Source organism: Erpetoichthys calabaricus, chromosome 4, assembly GCF_900747795.2.
Source record: "Erpetoichthys calabaricus chromosome 4, fErpCal1.3, whole genome shotgun sequence".
Classification (NCBI taxonomy): Eukaryota; Metazoa; Chordata; class Cladistia; order Polypteriformes; family Polypteridae; genus Erpetoichthys; species Erpetoichthys calabaricus.
The window spans coordinates 305,606,070-305,631,195 of record NC_041397.2 but is presented as its reverse complement, the minus strand read 5'-3'; the positions used below and the strand labels follow the sequence as shown (position 1 = coordinate 305,631,195).

General features: G+C 38.9%; 1 protein-coding gene across 1 annotated transcript; it reads right to left on the bottom strand.

Moving 5' to 3' along the window:
- Nucleotides 1-1,112: 1,112 nt before the first annotated feature.
- LOC114641217 (olfactory receptor-like protein DTMT) lies at nt 1,113-24,631 on the bottom strand. Its single transcript, XM_028790304.2, has 2 exons — nt 23,910-24,631; nt 1,113-1,732 (listed from the first exon to the last, which is right to left on the bottom strand). The coding sequence occupies exons 1-2, from the start codon at nt 24,609-24,611 to the stop codon at nt 1,484-1,486; spliced, it is 951 nt and encodes a 316-aa protein (XP_028646137.2). The 5' UTR covers nt 24,612-24,631; the 3' UTR covers nt 1,113-1,483.
- Nucleotides 24,632-25,126: the final 495 nt, after the last annotated feature.

Below are 25,126 nucleotides of genomic sequence, written 5' to 3'. Positions count from 1 at the left end.
ATGTATGTTAGGACTAGTTATACACAATGCTCATCTTATCAAGTATTAATGTGTATTTAACACATCCCGAAACAATACAAATGTAATTATAACCAGGTATAAACAACACATTTAGTGAGGCCGTGCATTTGTAGCCATCTCACACAAAACCCTTTAATATGCATTGACTAAGGGGCTCCTAATGGCCACTTCAGCAACCAATAATCCCAGAATGCTTCATGAATGGAATATGTCAGAAAAGCCCCTACTTTTGTTTAAAATAGTATAAGTTATAATGTCTCCTGTAGTGTTCACCTTGTGGTACGCAGCTGGGGATCAGACCCGGCCGGGACGCCTGGAAGGACTGGGTCGTGGCGTATTTATCCTCTGGGCCACGAAGGGGCAACCGCCCTGGAGTAGAAGAGGCCCACGGAAAGGGAGCAGGGAGGCTCAAGACCATTGGGGCCTCTGGTCACCGCCAGGGGGTGCCCCGAGCCTCATGGAGCCCGAGACTTATTCACTTCCGCCACACCCATGGAGGACGATCCTTCCAGGGTGCTCTCCTGACGCTTCCACCACACCAGGATGTGACGTCAGGTAGGGCACCTGGAGCTTTTAACAAGAAAAACAAGAAAAAGGTACTAGAATAAAGCAAAATTATCTGCCAATATAGTGAGAAAGTTTAACTTGTTAACTTGTTAAATTTTCTAAAAATGAGATTATATATCTTACACATACAAATCTACTCAAGTCAGTTATTCTTAAAATAAGAAAAACAAGATCTGTTATCTCTTTTCAAGATTGTCTGGCTTGTTAAGATTTCATTTTTTGCAGTGTGGTAGAGCTGGTATGGATGCTACAGTACCTTCTGCCAGATGGATCACTTATAGTAGGCAATCTATAGATTAATGCAACTTAGGAGTTACCTTGTAAACTGTCTCCAGAGCTATAGCGCCAAAAAACAAGCATATTTGTAGGTAACACATGTAAATAAAATATAATTGGCACCTGAAATAAGAATTAAAAAATCAGGGTGGGGTCATAGAACACTCTTTCTGGTAAAATTTTTGAAACGCCATGTAGCCTGAATTTTAACTTGGTTTATCTTTATTATACATTCAAACTTTTCATTATAACCCACTCAATTAGATTTTTGAAATTCTATACAGCCTGTATTTTAAGTTGGACCAACGGAAACTTGCATGCAAAATTTCATGAAAATTGATTCCACCATTTTTGCCTAATTAGTGAACAGGCAAACAAACAGATAGGGTGTGATCTGTCAGTGAGGTCCCTACTGCTCAAAATGAACAAATAACATTAAACAAAGTTAAAAAAAAATAAAAAGACAGTCTGAGAGTATTAAAACTTTATTTTTATAGATATATTTTTGATATACTGAGATGCCTTGAAAAAGTGGTAGTTTCTTCAAATATTAGCTCTGTACATTTAATATATGTGTGTTTGAGTAACATACAATATTCAATGTCCTTGTCTTATTTATTTACTCAGTTGCTTCTGGAGCCATTCGTTTACCCCTTAAAATCTTATATATGCTATTTTTTATTTCTTTGTTTCTAAAGCTGTAAATTACTGGATTTAACATAGGAGGGACAACATTTCCAACAATGACCATTGTATTGGAAGTTTCGGCTGACAGCTTTACACCTGTTCCTGGCAGAATATAGGAAGTCAAAAGAGGAAAATAAAAAAGGCAGACAACCAGTAAGTGGGTTAAGCAGGTGCTGAAAACCTTATTCTTTCCATCCGAAGAAGAAATCTTTAGAGCTGCTACAACTATTCTGGCATATGAGAGAAAAATCAGAACCAAAGGACATAACCCTGAGGCAATGACTACCACGGATAGAAGAGTGAGGTATTTAGGATCGTTATTGCATGAAATTTGAACCATTGTGGTATATTCACAGAAACAGTAAGGCAGGATGTTGGTACGACAAAATGAAAGTTCGGAAGCAAAGACTACAAAAGGTGAGTGCGAAAGAAATGCAAAAACAGGAAGAACTATAGCAACAATGTAAACTTTCTTTCTGGTAACAATTGAAGGGTATCTCAACGGGTAAACAACTGCAACATAACGGTCCAGAGCCATAAATGTCAAAAGAAGAGATTCCATTTGCTCCAGATTGTACACGATGTACATTTGTAGAATGCAGGCTCCATAGGGCACCACTGTGGCTTCAAATTGTATGCTAGCAACCATTTTTGGAATAATGGTGGTGCTGTTAGCCAAGTCAATCAATGCCAAAGTACTGATGAAGATGTACATAGGAGAATGGAGTCGATGATTCATTTGAATAACCAGAATGACCAACAGGTTTCCTGTCAGAGACACCAGGTAGATTAAAACAAGAAGAGCAATGGTGTAGGTTCTTTGCTCAGGACCGATTACACAGTGCAGGACAAACCCTGTTTCAGGAGTGCTGTTGTTGACCATAGTGAGAAGGGAATCTATTTAAATTGGGAAAAAAACAAAAATAGAAAGCAATTTACAATTTTAAACAACTATTGTATTCACCACAGTTTCACACCACTTTTAAATTAAAAATGTGTTTAGGTTAACATTTTGTAAATGTAAGTTAGGACAGATTATCTCTTGCCTTATACCAGCATCCTGGGTCTCATCCGTCAACAGATAAACTCTCTGAGTGAAGTTTTCAGATTTTCCCCTACCCAATTGTGAACCTCAGATTCCTCCTACATGTCAAAGATGTTCATGTTACATAGATTGATGAATCTAAATTAATCCAGTATGACTGAGTGTGTGTGGGCATATGAGCGTGTCCTGTAGTGTCCTGAATTCTAACTTTGGGTGGTTCTTGACTTGCACCTGATGCTACCAGGATAGGGTCTGGCTCACCATAATCCTAAACAAATGGACACATTGACATGTACGTGTAAGACTCTTTAATATAAAAATATAAAACATATAGGCGGCACAGTGGTGCAGTGGGTAGCCCTGCTGCCTCGCAGTTAGGAGACCCGGGTTCGCTTCCCGGGTCCTCCCTGCGTGTAGTTTGCATGTTCTCCCCGTGTCTGCATGGGGGTACTCCGGTCTCCTCCCACAGTCCAAAGACATGCAGGTTAGGTGCATTGGCGATTCTAAATTGTTCTGTGTGTGTGCCCTGCGGTGGGCTGGCACCCTGCCCGGGCTTTGTTTCCTGCCTTGCGCCCTGTGTTGGCTGGGATTGGCTCCAGCAGACCCCCGTGACCCTGTAATTAGGATATAACGGATGGATGGATATAAAACATATCATGATATAACAACATAATTACAAGCACATATACTAAAATGATTTCTGAATTACATTCTTTGCACCAGTTGTTCAGATTCTTTGGAGAATAGCTCCTTGATTTAACCAACTCTCATTTACCATAATTTATATTTAACAAGTAAAAAGATTCTGTCTTGAATAAAAAAAATTCTCATCAGGAATAGAACACGCGGAAAGGTTGAGGCAGTGAATTAGCATTTTCTCTTTAAGCTACGCAGTGCACCACAGGCCGAAAAAGGAATTGTAGAGGAAAGACGCATATGGTGATGCTTGTGTCCTGTGTAGGAAGACGTTCCTGATGATGGGTATTTACTGCTCATTGTACAGGTGTGGAGTGGTGGCTCTGAGGCTAGGGATCTGCATTGGCAATCGGAAGGTTGTCAGTTCGAATCCCGTAAATGCCAAAAGGGACTCTGCTCTGTTGGGCCCTTGAGCAAGGCCCTTAACCTGCAATTGCTGAGCGTTTTGAGTAATAAGAAAAGTGCTATATAAATGCAAAGAATTATTATTGTAATAATATATTCATACATACTTACACATTATGGTAACATTTTAATTTACCCTGTACATGGTGATTTCATTGTTAATAGATGTTTTTAAAATGCATTCAATTTAACAGACTTTCAACAATAACGGACACCTCCATCAGCCAATTTGTCTCTTAAATTGAGGGTCTACTGTACTTGCATTCAATTACTGTTTTTGCTCAATAAAGGTAAAATTACTGTAAACTAAACTTGACTTTGTACATTTTCCTTCTTTTCACTGTATCAGTGTTACATAAAATATTTCACAGCATTATCATTTTTTTAATTAGCTGTACCACCATAATGAACCTAAATCAATGTTACCTTTTAAAATTTGATGTCGCCCTTTAATTTCTTTATCTGCCTTTTATTCAATTTCTGTTTTCTCCAGTCTTCTAATTTAATTTCATCTTAATACCATACCTCAAACAGATCCTTGTGCACATGTAGCATTTTTCATTTCGGCATGCATTTATCTCAGAAAAGTAAATTTTACGTTAAATTCTGCATTTCAAAGTTAGAAAAAAAAACACTGCGTCTTTCCACAAAGTACAAGACTAATTTTCTGGCAATGTTTTAAATGAGTTGGATTGCGTGAGGTTAAATATATCAGTTGAGATGAGATGCAGTCAAGGGAATTGTTCTGATAATGGCATCCCCAGAGCTTTCTCTTGTTGAAATGACACAGTCAAAACCCCAAGGAGCTAAAATGGAAGTGGTAAAGTAAAAGGGTTGTTTTGCAGATTTCATGTGACTTACTGTATAATTAAACACATTTACATGTTTTACTTCAATAAAAAAATCAGATAAATAAGAATTTTAATTTACTCAGCACCTGTGACAATATTACTTAAAAAAGAATAACATTGGATTGCATATTTTTCTTAAAATACTGTTTCCTATAAATTTGTTGCCAATCCTGATGCACTTTATCTTGCTTTACAAGAGTGACAAAGCATAACATCCAGTAAGTGGTGATAACTGAAAAACACTTAATGTCATTTAGTGCCTCATAAACATAACATTTACTTATTCATTCCTATCAATTTTTTTTCTCTACCTCAACAATAAGATTACATAACTATGGAGTTAAGCATCTATTTTTAAAACCAGATATGTGTCTGAATGATTTATTTAACACTGTGCCTGCCCAGTTTAAGATATGAAGTAATAGAGTTTGAAATAAGCCCTCCACCCCCAAAATCTATATCCAATAAAACTGATGACGTTTTTAAAACTTAAAAAACAAATCAACAAAGTCTATCACCAGCATGTGGCACACTTACACCGCTTGTGACTCCTATTATCTCTATGGGACGTTGGTTAAATTTGTGCTTTTACTTTTTTCACTTTTAAATGCTATCAAAACGTCTATGCTTTGCTTACAGTTCTTTGAAATATGATCATTTTATTTTTGTTAAGAGGGTTTGAGGCTGGTGTCAAATCTCTAAACACAGTTTTTTTTTGTCATCAAATTATTATTAAGTAAATATTCAAATATAAGTTTCAGTAAATCAAACATCCCCATGAAAACATCTATATAACAAAAAACACCCAATCCACGGTGCCCACCATACCCACAGCCCCAATTAGTACAAGTTAATCATGGAGGACAGAAGGCCACGGGAAAAACTATGTGACATGATTGAAATGTTTAAAATTAGGAAGGGAGTCTGGTGGATCGAGATTGTGATTATAAAAGGAGTTCATCACGAACATGGAGACACAGCTGGAAACTTGTTAAGGGAAAATTATGTAAAAACATTAGAAAGTTTTTCTTTATACAGTGAACCATAGACACATGGAATAAGTGATTAAGTAGTGTGGTAGACAGTGGGACTTAAGAGACTTTCAGAATTAGACTTGATGTTATTTCAGAAGAATTAATTAAATGGGACTGACGAGCTTTGTTCGGCTGAATGGGCCGTTCGCATATAGAACATTCTAAAGTTCTAATATGGTCATAGTGCAACGGTTCCACCCAGGTAAGTCTGAACAAGCTTTATAGTGACCATCCTATACTGGCAGCTGTTTTATCATGTTACTGAATAATCTATGAGATACAGCTAACAGCAAGGTACCAGCCAGCTAACCTTTTACATCCATCCATCCATCCATCCATCCATCCTCTTCTGCTTGTCCAAGATCGGGTCGCAGGGGCAGCAGCTTGAGCAGAGATGCCCAGACTTCCCTCTCCCCGGCCACTTCTTCTAGCTCTTCTGGGGGAATCCCGAGGCGTTCCCAGCCAGCCAGGAGACATAGTCCCTCCAGCATGTCCTGGGTCTTCCCTGGGGCCTCCTCCCGGTTAGACGTGCCCGAACACCTCACCAGGGAGGCGTCCAGGAGGCATCCTGATCATATGCCCGAGGCAACTCATCTGACTCCTCTCGATGCGGAGGAACAGCGGCTCTACTCTGAGCCCCTCCTGGGTGATTGAGCTTCTCACCCTATCTTTAAGGGAAAGCCCAGACACCCTGCGGAGGAAACTCATTTCGGCCGATTGCATTCGCGATCTCATTCTTTCGGTCACTACCCATAGCTCATGACCATAGGTGAGGGTAGGAACATAGATCAACTGGTAAATTCAGAGCTTTGCCTTATGGCTCAGCTCCTTTTTCACCACGACAGACTGATGCAGAGCCCGCATCACTGCGGATGCTGCACCGATCCGCCTGTTGATCTCACGCTCCATTCTTCCCTCACTCGTGAACAAGACCCCGAGATACTTGAACTCCTCCACTTTGGGCAGGATCTCGCCCCCAACCCTAAGAGGGCAATCAACCATTTTCCGGCTGAGGACCATGGTCTCGGATTTGGAGGTGCTGATTCCCATCCCAGTCACTTCACACTCAGCTGCGAACCGATCCAGAGAGAGCTGAAGATCACGGCCTGATGAAGCAAGCAGGACAACATCATCTGCAAAAAGCAGTGACCCAATCCTGAGTCCACCAAACCAGACCCTCTCAACGTCCTGGCTGTGCCTAGAAATTCTGTCCATAAAAGTTATGAACAGAATCGGTGACAAAGGGCAGACCTGGCAGAGTCCAACTCTCACTGGAAACGGGTTCGACTTACTGCCGCCAATGCAGATCAAGCTCTGACACCGATTGTACAGGGACCGAACAGTCCTTATCAGGGGGTCCGGTACCCCATACTCCTGGAGAACCCTCCACAGGATTCCCCAAGGGACACGGTCGAACGCCTTTTCCAAGTCCACAAAACACATGTAGACTGGTTGGGCAAACTCCCATGCACCCTCCAGGACCCTGCTAAGGGTGTAGAGTAGAGCTGGTCCACTGTTCCACGACCAGGACAAAAACCACACTGTTCCTACTGAATCCGAGGTTCAACTATCTAACGGACCCTCCTCTCCAGGACCCCCGAATAGACTTTTCCAGGGAGGCTGAGAAGTGTGACCCATCTGTAGTTGGAACACACCCTCCGGTCCCCCTTCTTAAAGAGGGGGACCACCACCCTGGTCTGCCAATCGAGAGGCACTGTCCCCGATGTCCATGCGATGTTGTAGAGGCGTGTCAACCAAGACAGTCCTACAACATACAGAGCCTTGAGGAACTCTGGACGTATCTCATCCACCCCCAGGTCCCTGCCACCAAGGAGTTTTTTGACCACCTCGGTGACCTCAGTCCCAGAGATGGAGGAGCCCACCTCCAAGCCCCCAGGCTCTGCTTCCTCATTGGAAGACATGTTAGTGGAATTGAGGATGTCTTCGAAGTACCCTACCCACCGACCCACAACGTCCCGAGTCGAGGTCAGCAGCGCACCATCCCCACTATATACAGTGTTGACACTGAGACGCCGGATGGTGGACCAGAATCTCCTCGAAGCTGTCCGAAAGTCGTTCTTCATGGTCTCCACAAACTCCTCCCACACCCGAGTTTTTGCCTCAGCAACCACCAAAGCCGCATTCCGCTTGGCTTGCCGGTACCTATTAGCTGCCTCCAGAGTCCCACAGGACAAAAGGGCAAACCTTTTACATTCTTTTCTTAATACTTTGAATGCAGGGTACACGTTAAGTCATATCTCATTGAGCCTGTCAAAACACAACATACAACAGAACTTGTATGTCAGTATACAGCCACTACAGATGAAGCCAGCTAGCTACTGAGCTTTGCTGCTGCATCTCAGTTACCTACTACATTATAGTGCTGTGATAACCATAGACAACAGCTTGAGGAAAACAGTGTTATAAACAGATAGTCTGTAGTTACGTTGTCATAAAAAAGGTATAAAGCTGACGAATTGCTGAAAGTTTTAAAGATAATGATCAAGACAGTGACAATCAGTTGGATGATGCGGTACCTTTAGACTTTGACACTGATCCAAATCACCACCCACTGAGCACAAACAGTCACCAACTATCAAAGGTGTTGTGTGCGATAAGCATGAACACTGCAAAGAAGTGCGATAAGCATGAACACTGCAAAGAAATGTTATATTTATGCCACATGTGCTTCTAAGTCTGTACTTTGTGAGGTGCCACGCTTATAGGACTCTCGTTCAAATGCGTAAATTAAATGTGTTTGCTGTTTTAACAGAGTTACTCTTGATAATAAAACCATTGCTTTCTAATACATTTCTTTGTTTTTGATAGGGTTTTTTTTTGACAAGTTTTGATAGGGTTCATTATTTATCGTAAATACACAGACCAATACTGCAGCATCCTGATAATAAAAGGTCCATTAGTCGATTTTTTAAATTATATTGTGACCGCTGCCACAGAGAGATGCAACCACCCTTCAGAAACTCCATGTTAAACAGTTTTTCAAAGGGAAACAAACGCACTCTTACGTCTCCTCTTTGTGGAATCAGCTGCAGACTTGCCATGTGACGTGTTCCTTGCATGGGGGTTCACACATTCTTTTGTCTCACTCTCCTGTCTCTTTTACCCCAGACTCCCTCTGCTCCGGCCACTGCTACCAGCCCGCTGGATCCCCTTGATGAGGAAGACTTTGTGTTCTTTTGAGCAGGAGACGGGGCCAATTTGACACGTTTGACAGCTGTTCCTTGTGAGGCCAGATCGCCTCTGTAAGAGACTTGTGTGTGTATCAGCCAGAACAGCAATAAAGTTTCTACTCTTTGGAAAACTTTCTGTACTCTCCTGTGCAACCGTGTGACCCAAGCTTCACAATATGAACAAAAACAGCTGTGCAGATGTTATCTGTAACCTGTTACCTGTCTCACTGTCCATACTCTACCTTATGCTGGCTGGGGCTGTCTTTTCTTTCACTCTTTTACTTCAGCCCAGTTTACCACCAATAGAGGGCCTCACAATCATATCCTTTTAAACCCTTACAGGGATACTCCACCCAAAATCTTTTATTAAAATGTTACTTACCCCATGTAGTTTGTAGTGGTGGCCAAGAAACATTTTTAATCTCATGCTTTCATAGAGAAAGGACACCTTGAACACTGAAACTCGGTGGCACCCAGAAGTGGCCAGTGCTGTAAAATGGAAAATAATTCTAAAAACGTACAAAGAAAAAAAAGTCACCTAATTCAGGTCTGATATTCCACAGTCAGTCTGTCAGTTGAAAGGGTTAGAACATTCCGTATACAGCAGGGACCAATGACATAATACATTTTATAATCCCCATGACAAAGTTTATATGTTGTCAGAACTGCAGACCAAGGATTTACAGTTAGGTCCATAAATATTTGGACAGAGACAACTTTTTTCTAATTTTGGTTCTGTACATTACCACAATGAATTGTAAATGAAACAACTCAGATGCAGTTGAAGTGCAGACTTTCAGCTTTAATTCAGTGGGGTGAACAAAACGATTGCATAAAAATGTGAGGCAACTAAATCATTTTTTTAACACAATCCCTTCATTTCAGGGGCTCAAAAGTAATTGGACAAATTAAATAACTGGAAATAAAATATTAATTTCTAATACTTGGTTGAAAACCCTTTGCTGGCAATGACAGCCTGAAGTCTTGAACTCCTGGACATCACCAGATGTTGGGTTTCCTCCTTTTTAATGCTCTTCCAGGCCTTTACTGCAGCGGCTTTCAGTTGCTGTTTGTTTGTGGGCCTTTCTGTCTGAAGTTTAGTCTTCAACAAGTGAAATGCCTGCTCAATTGGGTTAAGATCAGGTGACTGATGTGGCCATTCCAGAATTTTCCACTTCTTTGCTTTAATAAACTCCTGGGTTGCTTTGGCTGTATGTTTTGGGTCATTGTCCATCTGTATCATGAATCAATTTGACTGCATTTAGCTGGATTTGAGCAGACAGTATGTCTCTGAACACCTCAGAATTCATTCGGCTGCTTCTGTCCTGTGTCACATCATCAATAAACACTAGTGCCCAGTGCCACTGGCAGCCATGCACACCCAAGCCATCACACTGCCTCCATCGTGTTTTACAGATGATGTGCTATGTTTTGGATAATGAGCTGTTCCACGCCTTGTCCATACATTTTTCTTGCCATCATTCTGGTAGAGGTTGATCTTAGTTTCATCTGTCCAAAGAATGTTTTTCCAGAACTGTGCTGGCTTTTTTAGATGTTCTTTAGCTCAGTCCAATCTAGCCTTTCTATTCTTGAGGCTTATGAGTGGCTTGCACCTTGCAGTGCACCCTCTGTATTTACTTTCATGCAGTCTTCTCTTTATGGTAGACTTGGATATCGATACACCTACCCCCTGGAGAGTATTGTTCACTTAGCTGGTTGTTGTGAAGGGGTTTCTCTTCACCATGGAAATGATTCTGCAATCATCCACCACTGTTGTCTTCCGTGGATGTCCAGGTCTTTTTTTGTGTTGCTGAGTTCACCAGTGCTTGCTTTCTTTCTCAGGATGTACCAAACTGTAGATTTTGCCTCTCATAATATTGTAGCAATTTCTCGGATGGGTTTTTTCTGTTTTCGCAGCTTAAGGATGGCTTCTTTCACCTGCATGGAGAGCTCCTTTGACCGCATGTTGTCTGTTCACAGCAAAATCTTCCACATGCAAGCACCACACCTCAAATCAACTCCAGGCCTTTTATCTGATTAATTGATAATGACATAATGACGGACTTGCCCACACCTGCCCATGAAATAGCCTTTGAGTCAATTGTCCAATTACTTTTGAGCCCCTGAAATGAAGGGATTGTGTTCAAAAAATGCTTTACTTGCCTCACATTTTTATGTAATCGTTTTGTTCACCCCACTGAATTAAAGCTGAAAGTCTGCACTTCAACTGCATCTGAGTTGTTTCATTTAAAATTCATTGTGGTAATGTACAGAACCAAAATTAGAAAAAAGTTGTCTCTGTCCAAATATTTATGGACCTAACTGTAGATGGATTCATATTACGGAAAACTTGGAAAATGGATTTATTACACTTTCCAGCAGTCTTACAGGAGCCAGAGTTTTTTCCTTTGTTGCAAAAAAGATGGGAACCTTAGACCTTGCACTGACAAACGTAATACAATCACATAATTATTATTTGCTGCAGTCACTAAGTATTTACTAATAAATCAAGTCATAGGTTCAACCATTTTTGCTAAATCAGATTTTGCTGCATTTTCCATCCCATCCACATAAGAAAAGGAGATGAATGGAAGACAGCTTTCAACACCAGTATTTAGTCCTGCTATCTGGGTTTAGCCAATGTACAAGCAGTACTTCAGTGATTTGTAAATGATATTTTCATGAATATGTTAAGTATATATGTTTTTAATTATATAGACATTTTGATTTTTTCTTCATAGTTCACGTGTCACATGCTCAGGAGGTGCTAAATTGTGATAAAAAAAGGTTTATTGGCTAAATTAGAAAAATGAGAATTTCACAAAACATCAGACATTTTTGCTAGTTATAAAAATGCCACCCTGGAAAAAGAATGTACTAAGACAAAACCTTTCTTAGATTGGAAAACTCCCCACATAAAGAAATAAATGTAGTGCTTCATTGGGTTCACTAGTTACTATCAACATTTTATCAAAGCCTTCAGTTCTCTAAATGCTCCAGTCAAAATATACTTCCATCTGTTCCTAACATGAACATTCATAAAATTATTATTGCTGAAGACTTTAATTGTGTTTTAAATCCTGACCTGGAAACTACAGAGGCAATAGCATCTAATACTGCAAAAACAATCACATATTTTGTAATGGATCATAACTTGTCAGACCCATGGGGATTTTTAAATCTACTCAAGAACTGATTATTTCTTTATTGATAATAATATATTGCTCACTATCAAATTTTGCAAGTATGACACTATTTAATCTCCGATCAAGCCTCTTAGATCCTGGAGCTTAAATCACTATGCCCTATACACTCATTTAGTAGCTGGTGTCTTAAGCCCATGTCATTAGCTGATGAAAACTGTAGAGAATTAATTTCCAAGCAAACTTAGACATAGGCATCCTCAGAGGTCTCTGCCAGAATACTCTGGGAAATTCTGAAGGCCTTTTTAAGAGGAAAGCTTAGTTCATATCTTTCCTACAAAAATAACTTGGAAATTATGAAGGCATCAGAGTTCATGAGCGAAATTACAAGAATAGATCAAGAATACGGCAGCTCTCCATATGAGACTCTTTGTAGGAAGAGACACGTTTTGCAATCGTACTTTAACCTCTGGGTGGCACGGTGGGGCAGTGGTAGCGCTGCTGCCTCGCACTGGGGACACCCAGGTTCCCTTCCCGGGTCATCCCTGCGTGGAGTTTGCATGTTCTCCCCGTGTCTGCATGGGTTTCCTCCCACAGTCCAAAGACATGCAGGTTAGGTGGATTGATGATTCTAAATTGGCCCTAGTGTGTGCTTGGTGTGTGGGTGCATGTGTCCTGCAGTGGGTTGGCACCCTGCCCGGGATTGGTTCCTGCCTTGTGCCCGGTGTTGGCTGGGATTGGCTCCAGCAGATCCCTGTGCTAGGATTAAGCAGGTTAGAGAATAACTGACTGACTTTAACCTCTTGACAACAAAAGAAACAGAACAGCTTATGTTTAAATTGTGACATCATTACTATGAACACGGAGAGAAGGATAATAAGATCTAAGCTCAACAAATACACTGGCAGGAAGTTCACAACACAATAACAGAAATTACCAAGACAGATGGACATAAAATCATTCACCATAAAATATAACCCACACACTTAGAGAGTAGTATAAATCTTTCATGATTTAGGCTCTAACCTGGTGCTTTGTAGTCTCTAGGGTTGGGGTCTCCTTGACATAAAAGGTCAACCTTTCGCTAGGCACCTTATCTGATCTGCAGATAAAATTCCTTAATTTCACTCTGATATATTTTCTTGTATTACCTAGTTACGACTTATTGCCTGTTTTTTGATTTTGATTTTGGCTACAATTTATTTTTATTTTCTTTTGTTTTGGCCTTTTGCCGCTTCTCCTGGTTTACTCACAAATCCAGGTCTCCTATTTTCCTGCTGAGCTGAGTCAGGACAACATCCTTATATTCTACTCAGTTTAAAGAAGATAAGACACAATCTAATGAGGTTTTTGATGCATTACACAGCTAGATACACTTAGTGTAGACTGGACAAACCTCTGACACTCTCAGAATTACTGGACGCTATAAACTCACTTCAAAGTGGGAATGCAGCATCCCCTGTTGCCCATACAGTGGAATTTTATAAAAAAAATCTTGAAATAAGTTAACTCCACTATTATTAGCTAGAAACAACAAAATTCTTCCTCAAACTTTTCACCAAGCATTAATTACTGTCTTTCCAAAGAAAAATAAGGACTTATTACAATATGCATCACACAGACCAATTTCACTTCTGAATAATGATGTTAAGATATTCTCCAAAGTTCTAGGGCCTCATGTTTAGGCTGTGCGTACAATTCACACTAAAACATGGTGTAAGGACAAAAACAGAAATGTGAGTATGCACAAAAACATCCAAATTCATACAACTGTGCATATGTCAAGCTCCACGAACTTCCCTTTTATAAAATCCCAATGAACATGAAATTTAACACACATGCACATGCCTACAGCCCCACCCTGACTCCTCCCAGAATTTTGCATATTTGAATACGTAAATCAACATAAACAGCCTTTTCAGTTGAGTGTTCTTTAAAAGACAATGGGAAAAGCATGTAAAAAAAGAAGAATTTTCACTGAATGCAGTCCTACTCAGTGAAGTGTAGGCAAGGAAAAACTTACTCTTGAATGGATTAGGGAATGGTAAGAGCAACACAATAAAACTGATGGATTGGCACGAAAAAGTTCAAGTTCAGTCTGAGTGTTATACGGAAGCATATTAGTGCACAGAGAAAACCAGAACAAAAAAAGGGATTTATTAGACTTTCCAGCAGTCCTGCAGGAGCCAGAATTTTTCTTTGTTACAAAAAAGATGGTAATGTTAGACCTTGTATTGACAAACTTAATAAAACCACAGTTATGAACAATTATTCTCTGCCCCAGTCACTAATCATTCATAAATCCACGTTCGACCATTTTTTACTTTTTCTGATTTTTGCCACACTTTCAATCTCATCCACATTAGAGAGTGAGATGACTGGAAGACAGTTTTTCACATCAGCACAGGTCATTGTGAGTATGTAGTCATGCATTACGGTTAAGCCAAGACACCAGCCGTATTTCAGTTATATGTAAATGATTTTTGCAGGGATATTTTGAATATTAATGTTTTTGTTTATATACAGTAGATGACATTTTAATTTCTTCTTCAGATTATACTTCACATGTCACATGTTCAGGAAGTCACAAATTGTGTTTGAAAAAATATATATTTATTTGCAAAATTAGAAAAACAAGAATTTCACAAAACGTGGATATTACAATGTTACCCTGAGAAAAGTAAGGATCAAACTAAAGAAAAAGCTATTTTAGATTGGAAAATTACACCAATCCATTACACAAATTCATTGGTTGTCTTATTACTATTATTTTTTCATCAGAGCCTTCAGTTCTTTAATTGCTCTCATCACTGCTCTAGCTTGAACACACATATATCTGGAACCCTTTGACAAAAGTGGAATTCAGAAAATTTACAAAAGCATTTACTTCAGTTCTCTCCCTAAGACAACATGATATCTCTTTACAGTTGGAATTGGTAATAGATGCCTACAGTATGGGTGTGGGGGCAATTCTGTTTTTGAATTTTCCTGATAGAAAAAAGCCACATCCATGCATTGTTTTCCAAAAAAATAAACACACATTGGACAAAACTATGATGTAGACAATCAAAACCTTTAGATAGCAAACTAACTCTGAAGAAGATGGCGCCATTGGTTAGAAAGGGATAATCTACACAAATATTTAATTTACTTGAAGCTCATCAGTTTAAATTTAATGATCTTTTTCAGAAACCTCAAACTATTAATCCTGAAGGAAAATGTCTTTGCCTTTATTGATTCAAAAGACTCCTTACTTTTGCTTAATAAAGTATATGCTGGCTTCATACCAACCCCTTGATACTCACACTGGTGTTTTCCTTGTCCCAAAACGTTAAATGTAAATTCTATAGTGTCTGGTCAGGCCAGAGTTTCTTAATGAAAAAAACTCACCTTAAGACATTTTTGGAGGCCTTCCTTTAATATAATACATTGTGGTCCTCTGAAGTCCATAGCAGCAGAAAATCTTTTTTCTGGGTTATCCACAGGGCACTCGTAACATCTTACCCCATGCAGTCTACCGTGGGGAGGAATCTCGCTGATTTTATTAGTGACCTTCTCCCCTTCTGCGGTTATACTGCTAATCTAGTCATAGTAGATTGTTTTCTTAAAGTGCTCATTTTATTCTATTAAAATTAAAATTATTAAAAATATAGCATCTGCTAAAATATTTGTGAAGATCTCCTTACAAGAATGTTTTTGTCTCCATATTCTGGAAGTATTTTTGTAAAAAGCTTGGGTATTAATTTGAATTTAACTTAGGTTGTCATCCAGAAAGCAATTACAGTCATCCCTCACCTATTGCGGGGGTTACGTTCCAGAGCCCCACATGATAGGTGAAAATCCATGAAGTAGAAACCATATGTTTATATGGCTATTTTTATATTGTCACGCTTGGGTCACAGATTTGCACAGAAACACAGGAGGTTGTAAAGAGGCAGGAACTTTATTCAAACACTGCAAACAAACATTTGTCTCTTTTTCAAAAGTTTAAATGTGCTTCATGACAAGACAGACATGACAGTTTCGTCTCACAATTAAAAGAATGCAAACATATCTTCCTCTTCAAAGGTGTGTGCGTCAGGAGCAGAGAATGTCAGAGAGAGAGAGAGAGGAAAGAAAACAATCAAAAATCAATAGGTTCTGTTCGAGCTTTTAAGTATGCAAAGCACTGTGAGGGAAGCGTATCGCTTGACAAAGCAGCCGCAAGTGAACCCAGCAAGGGAGGGAGCAATGTGAAGGTAGTCTTTCAGCATGTTTTAGACGAGCATCCGTATCCTCTAGGGGTGCAAACAGCCCCCCTGCTCACAATATATTTGAGGAGTTTTATTTAATACGTAATACGTGCTCTGATTGGGTAGCTTCTCAGCCATCTGCCAGTAGTGTCCCTTGTATGAAACCAACTGGGCAAACCAACTGAGAAAGCATGTACCAGAAATTAAAAGACCCATTGTCGGCAGAAACCCGCAAACCAGCAAAAAATCCACAATATCTATTTAAATATGTTTACATATAAAATCCGCGATAGAGTGAAGCCGCGAAAGTCGAAGCACGATATAGTGAGGGATTACTGTATGCTGTATGAGGAAAGGAACACTTTTAAATCAGAGTATAACATCATTTCAATGAAACTTCTTGGCTATTGATCTGGTCAATTAAGTAGCAGAGGGGGTTGTTAATCAGTTTCAGCTGCTTTGGTGTTATTGAAATTAACAACAGGTGCACTAGAGGGGCAACAATGAGACGACCCCCAAAACAGGAATGGTTTAACAGTCCACTAACATTTTTCCCTCCTCATCTTTTCTGACTGTTTTGTCACTAGTTTTGCATTTGGCTACAGTGTCACTACTATGAGGCGATACCTGGATCCTACAGAGGTGGCACAGGTAGTCCAACTTCTCCAGGATGGCACATCAATACGTGCCATTGCCAGAGGGTTTGGAGACAGGCAGTTACTCTAGGAGAGCTGGACAGGGCCGTAGAAGGTACTTAACCCATCAGCAGGACTGGTATCTGCTCCTTTGGACAAGAAGGAACAGGATAAGCACTGCCAGAGCCCTACAAAATGACCTCCAGCAGGAAGGCCACTGGTGTGAATGTCTCTAACCAAACAATAAGAAACAGACTTCATGAGGGTGGCCTGAGGCCCGAAATCCTCTAGTGGGCCCTGTGTTCACGATTGGCATTTGCCATAGAATACCATAATTGGCAGGTCCAATGCTTTTCACAGATGAGAGCAGGTTCACCATGAGTATATGTGACAGATGTGAAAGGGTCTGGAGAAGCCATGGAGAACATTATGCTGCATGTAACATCATTCAGCATGACCGGTTTGATGGTGGGTCAGTGATGGTCTGAGGAGGCATATCCATGGAGGGATGCACATACCTCTGCAGGCTAGACAACAGCACCTTGACTGCCATCAGGTATCAGGATGAAAGCTTTGAACCCATTGTCAGACCCTAAGAATGTGCAGTGGGTCCTGGGTTCTTCCTGGTGCATGACAATGCCCGGCCTCATGTGTCGAGAGTATGCAGCCAGTTCCTAGAGGATGAAGGAATTGATACCATTGATTGGCCCCCACGTTCACCTGACCTAAATCTAATGGAATACCTCTGGGACATTGTTTCGGTCCATCCGACACTGCCAGGTTGCACTTCAAACTGTCCAGGAGCTCAGTGATGACCTGGTCCAGATCTGGGAGGAGATTCCCCAGGACACCATCCATCGTCTCATTAGGAGCATGCCCCGACGTTGTCAGGCATTCATACAAGCACATGGGGGCCACACAAACTACTGAGTACGATTTTGAGATGCTGCAATTAAATTTCTGCAAAAATGGACTACTCTGCTGCAACATTTTGTCTTTGAATTCAGCCCTCTGTATGTTGATAATTTTCATTTCCATAAAACGATGTGGTATCCTTTCATTCCTAACAGATTATCCATTCAGTATCAGTATAGATATTCAGCAGGATTTTTTCCCATTGAGGTCTAATGTGTTTTCAAAGTGTTCTTTAATATTTTTGAGCAGTATATACAGTATATATGAATATATATTTATATGTATATGTATGTATATATATATATGTGTGTATATGTATGTGTGTATATATATATATATATATAATATATATATATATATATATACACATACTGTAATATATATAATACTAGCAAAATACCCGCGCTTCGCAGCGGAGAAGTAGTGTGTTAAAGAGGTTATGAAAAAGTAAAGGAAACATTTTAAAAATAACGTAACATGATTGTCAATGTAATTGTGTTGTCATTGTTATGAGTGTTGCTGTCATATATATATATACACACATATATACATATACATATATATATATATATATATATATATACACATATATACATATATATATACATATATACATATATATATGAATATATAGATACACATATATACATATATATATACATATATATATATATATATATATATACATATATCCATCCATCCATCCATTTTCCAACCCGCTGAATCCGAACACAGGGTCACGGGGGTCTGCTGGAGCCAATCCCAGCCAACACAGGGCACAAGGCAGGAACCAATCCCGGGCAGGGTGCCAACACACCGCAGATATACATATATATATATACATATATATATATATATAAATGACAGCAATACTCATAACAATGACAGCACAATTACATTGACAATCATGTTACGTTATTTTTAAAATGTTTCCTTTACTTTTTCATAACCTCTTTAACACACTACTTCTCCACTGCGAAGCGCGGGTATTTTGCTAGTAATATATATATACACATATATATAATATATATATACACATATATATAAAATATATATATACATATATATATATATATAATATATATATACCCTGAGGAAGTCACTTCACCTGCCTGTGCTGCAAAAAACAAAACTAATGTAACAAATTGTACCTCAGATGTTGCAAGTTGCTGGAATAAAGGCATAAGTAAAATAGATAAATATGTATTATACACATAGGAAGTATTCATTTATTTTCAGTCAAGTCATCTGCAGCAAAACTTTATAAATGAGGGTTTCTCCTTTTTAGATAGTGCAAACTGTTTCTTCTTCATTGAGGTTTTCTCTTGGAGAGCTTTTTTCATTTCATTGAAAATTAAAGCAGCAGCTGCCAAAATATGAAGCTTTCTCATTAATTTTTCAACATTGTGTAAAATAACTTTATAAAGTAACATAAAAGGTTTAAATACTGGTTATCCTTTTACACTAAAATATTACTAAATAGATACAAAAAAAGTAAAATGCATATGTTCTTTTTCTTTAAGGAGATTTAATATTACTGAAGAAAGAAAAAAAAAACTAAAACAGCCAAATGGGGCTATGCATACAAACTTAAAAGGTTTAAATAAAACAGAAATATACACTTTTATTTTTACTTGCTTAACTTGTGGAGGGTGTATCCTGTAGCAAAGCCCTAACTTTTTTTGTGAAAGCCCGTTTCAGTCAATAAGTCTTAAAAACAGGTGTAAAGATATTGACAATAAGCTACGCAAACCCACCAAGACATGGAATCGTTTAAATCAAGTATCATTACATCTTCTTTTCTTAAAGAGAAGTAAGGCAGTATATCTATATCTAAATCCCCGCGAAGTACTGCTTTTAAATTTTTACTAAGAAGAAAAGCTTTTTAAATTGAGGGAAAATATCCCAATAGCAATTTGTTAAGGATCTGTTTTTTTGTGAAGCAGCCTTAACACAGCTTTTCCGCTGTTTTATAAACGAACGCCATTTAAGGTCTTCCTTTTACCTTGCTTCGCCAAGGAAGGAGCCTTTTTATTAAATCCAAGGGTTCTTCGCTTTTTTTTTTTGTTTGTTTATTACGATTGTTATAGTTCTGTTTGTATACGACGTTGTCAGTTCAGCACTCAGGTTGTAATATGACCAAGCTGTGCAAGCTTACTGTAAAGAATGCAACGTAAAGTTGTACATGAGAAAAGCAATCTTGCCTCAAATCAATGGCAAACTTTTGTAGGTCTATGAACTTAATTTAAAGTTTAGGTTTACACGGTGCTTTCTTTCCGAAGTACCTGCACTCATGAATATGTCTGTATGCGTCAGTCGCTCAAATCCCCGCGCTTCGCACCGGCGAAGTACTGCTTTTAAATTTTTATTAAGAAGAAAAGAAAACCTTTTAAAATTGAGGGAAAATATAGCAATAACAGTTTGTTAAGGATCTGTTTTTTTGTGAAGCTGCGTTCACTCGAGTGATCACTTCGAGATGACTTGCTGGCTAACCATAAGCGTTACCTGGTAGGTAACCACCCATACAATCAGATTGTGAATCAGACTACGAATGCCGTGAATGTAATTACCCCGATCTACATGCTGTCAAATAAACGAACCACACGCCGTGGCGCAATTTTAGGGGCTTAGCCTCTAGCGCTGACGTCCGAGGTTCGATTCCCGTAAGGGAGTGAAGTGAGCGCTTCGCACCGGCGAAGTACTGCTTTTAAATTTTTATTAAGAAGAAAAGAAAACCTTTTTAAATTAAGTCTTAAAAAGAGCTGTAAAGATATTGACAATAAGCTACGCAAACCCACCAAGACATGCAATCGTTTAAATCAAAGCGCGAGTCGAAAAACACCATCCCATAATATTAGTTAATGATTAACACATTTCTATATGTATTGTAAGCATACAATACAACTGATAATATGTTGCGCTTATTTATCTGGTGTACTGACATTTTTGCGCGTTTAACGGCTGAAATCTAACGTGGTTTGTGCCCTTCAGAATGAAAAGAGTTTGCATTTACCTTTTTAATAAAAGGCGAGCTTTTAAGCCTGAGAAATCACCCCGTAAATGCACACGTTTAATTGCACATGTGTTAATATGTATGCTTACACAGTATTAAAAGACACTCAACAAGTACACAGTATTAAAAGACAGTCAACAATTAACGTCATTTACCTTCGTTCCCGCTTTTGACTTGTGCTGTAAATCTCTTCCTCATTTTCAGTTCACGTGATTACGTAGGAGGTGTAATACGTGATGACGCGATACGTGACTCTGCCTCCTCCATTAGAGTATATGGACAAAAAACAGGTTCCAGTTATGACCATTACACGTAGAATTTCGAAATTAAACCTGCCTAACTTTTGTATGTAAGCTGTAAAGAATGAGCCTGCCAAATTTCAGCCTTCTACCTACACGGGAAGTTGGAGAATTAGTGATGAATGAGTCAGTCAAACAGGTTCCAGTTATGACCATTACGCGTAGAATTTCGAAATAAAACCTGCCTAACTTTTGTAAGTAAGGTGTAAGGAATGAGCCTGCCAAATTTCAGACTTCTACCTACACGGGAAGTTGGAGTCACTTGATGCTGATGGTTATACAGACTTCTGGCTTTTAATCCATCCATCATTGTTGGAACATCATGGTGCTTTGGGTAGATGGTGGTGGCACAAGCCACCACCAATAGGACACCGGAAAAGGAAACAGAAGAGAGAGTAGGGGTTAGTACAAATACACGGGAAGTTGGAGAATTAGTGATGAGTGAGTCAGTCAAACAGGTTCCAGTTATGACCATTACGCGTAGAATTTCGAAATAAAACCTGCCTAACTTTTGTAAGTAAGCTCTAAGGAATGAGCCTGCCGAATTTCAGACTTCTACCTACACGGGAAGTTGGAGAATTAGTGATGAGTGAGTCAGTCAGTCAGTCAGTCAGTCAGTGAGTCAGTGAGTCAGTGAGGGCTTTGCCTTTTATTAGTATAGATATAATAATATATATACACACATACACTTCAGACTGCTTCAATTTTTAAACATTTTGTTATGTTGCATTAAAATGTTAAAATATTAAAATTGTTTAAATTCAAAATTTCCCCCACCGAGCAACACTCAATACCCAAGAATAACAAAGCAAAACCAGGATCTTTGTAATTTTTACATATTTATTAAAAATAAAATACTGAAATATAAGTACTAAGATCCTTTTGTTATGACACATGAAATTTGTCACAGATATATCTCATTATTTTGATTATTGCTGAGATGTATCTACATGACTCCACCTGCAGTAAATTCAATTGATTGCATATGATTAGGAAAGGCATACATTTGTCAATAGAATTTTGCACAGTAGACAATCTGTATCAGTGCAAAAACAAAGCTATGAGGTCTAAGGAATTGCCTACACATCTTAGAGACAGGACTGTGTCAAGGCACAGATCTAGGGAGGGCTATAAAAAAATTCCTGCAACTTTGACAGTTCCAAAAACACAATGGTCTCCATAATTCTAAAAAGGAAGAAGTTTGGAACAACCACAACTCTTCCTAGAGCTGATTGCTTGGACAAACTAAGCAATAATGGAAGAAGGACCATGGTAAGAGAGCTGACCAAGAACCTAACGGTCACCCTGCTTGAGCACTAGAGAACCTGTGTGGAAATGGGAGAAACTTCCAGAAGGATGAACACCACTACAGCACTCCACTAATCTGGGCTTTATGGTACAGTGGCTAGACACTACATAACAGCCTGCCTGGAGACACCTAAAGGATTTTCAGACTATTAGAAGCAAGATTATCTGGGTTCATTTTTTAAGTGTCATGGCTGGAGGAAAACAAAGCACCATTCGTCACCTGTGCAATGGTGGCAACATCATGCAGTTGGCTTGATTTTCAGCAGCAAGGACTGGGAAACTAGTAAGGATTGAGTGAGAGATGAACTCGGCAAAGTACAGAAATATCCTTAATGAAAAACTGCACCAGAGCACTCTGGACCAAAGGATCACCTTCCAATAGGACGAAGACCCCAAGTACTAAGCAAAGACAATACAGTACTGGCTTAGGACAAACTCTGTAAATGTCTTTGACTGACCCATCCAGAGCCCGGATCTGAATCCAATGGAACATCTCTGGAGACACCTGAAAAATACGTGTATCTGTCCATGGACGATATCCATCCAACTTGATAGAATCTGAGAGGATTTACAGGCAGAAATTCCCAAATCCATGGTGCCTTATACCCAAGAAGAATCCAGGGTGTAATCGCTGCCAAAAGGTACTTCAAGAAAGTAATGAGTAAAAGGACAGAATAACTTTGTCACTATAATATTTCAGTTTTTAATTATTAATACATTTATAAAAAAATTCTAAAATACTGTTTTTGCTTTGTCATTCTGGAGTATGATGTGTGTGAACTAGTAAAAACCATATGAAAAACAGAAAAAAAATGCCTAAAAGTTAAACAATTTGTTCATTAGATATCCTAAAAATAAACCACACAAGAATTTAGGCTGATCATACCAAACACAGAAGCAGAACCATGTAACCTGGATTTTAAGCTGGTTAAGCTTTATTATACATACAAAATTTCAGTAAGATCATTTTACAATAATGTACGGTTTTTGTGTTGGCATTACATGCCCCCTCCATGATGACATTTTTGAAATGCCACAGCAACCTACATGCAAAATTTCATGAATATCAGTTCAGGAGTTGATTGGCAAACAAGCAGACAAGATGCGACTTGAGGACTAAAGTGAGGTCCTTAATGTACAAAATGAATAAACAATATCATACAAAACCAAAAAAACTCAAAAGACAGGGTGAGAGTATTACAACTTTATTTTTATAGATATATTAGAATTTTAATATCCTGAGATGCCTTGAGAAAGTGATATAGTTTCTTCGAATATTAGCTCTGTACATTTAAAATGTGTGTGCTTGAGTAACATACAATATTCAATGTCTTTGTCTTAATTACTCAGTCGCTTCTGGAGCCATTCGTTTACCCCTTAAAATCTTAAATATGCTATTTTTTATTTCTTTATTTCTAAAGCTGTAAATTACCGGATTTAACATAGGAGGGACAACATTTCCAACAATGACCATTGTATTGTAGGCTTCGGCTGACAGCTTCACACCTGCTCCTGGCAGAATATAGGAGGTCAAAAGGGGAAAATAAAAAAGGCCCACCACCAGTAAGTGGGTGAAGCAGGTGCTGAAAACTTTACTCTTTCCATCCGAAGAAGAAATCTTTAGAGCTGCTACAACTATTCTGGTATATGAGAGAAAAATCAGAACCAAAGGACATAACCCTAAGACAATGACTACCATGGATAGAAGAGTGAGGTATTTGGGATCGTTATTGCATGAAATTTGAACCATTGTTGCATATTCACAGAAACAGTAAGGCAGGATGTTGGTACGACAAAATGAAAGTTCGGAAGCAAAAACTACAAAAGGTGAGTGGACAAGAAATGCAAAAACAGGAAGAACTATAACAACAATGTAAACATTCTTTTTGGTAATAATTGAATTATATCTCAATGGGTAAACAACTGCAACGTATCGGTCCAGAGCCATAAATGCCAAAAGAAGAGATTCCATTTGCTCCAGATTGTATACGATGTACATTTGTAGAATGCAGGCTCCATAGGGCACCACTGCGGCTTCAAACTGTATGTCAGCGACCATTTTTGGAATAAGAGTGGTGCTGTTAGCCAAGTCAATCAGTGCCAAAGTACTGATAAAGATGTACATAGGAGAATGGAGTCGATGATTCATTTGAATAACCAGAATGACCAACAGGTTTCCTATCAGAGATACCAGGTAGATTAAAACAAGAAGAGCAATGGTGTAGGTTCTCTGCTCAGGACCGATCACACAGTGCAGGACAAACTCTGTTTCAGGAGTGCTGTGGTTGACCATAGTGAGAAGGGAATCTATTTAAGTTGGAAAAAGACAAAAATAGAAAGAGTAATTTACAATTTAAAATGACTATATTATTCATCACAGTTTCACACCACTTTTAAATTTAAAATGTGTTTAGGTTAACAATTTGTAAATGTAAGTTAGAAGGGATTATCTTTTGCCTTAGACCAGTGTCCTGGGTCTCATTAGATAAACTCTCTAAATTTTCAGATTTTCACGTACCCAATTGTGTTTACTCTGTAAATATTGGAGTCCTCCTACATGTCAAAGACATGCATACTACTTGGATGGGTGAATCTAAATTAACCCAGTTATGGCCGAGGTCCTGCAGCAGCTTGAATTCTAGTTTGGGGTGCTTCTTGACTTGCACCTGATGTTACCAGAATAGAGTCTGGCTCACCATAATCCTTAATAAAAAGGACACACTGACATATACATGTAATATTCTTTAATATAAAAATATAAAACATATCATTATACCATGGTATAACAACATAATTACAAGCACATAT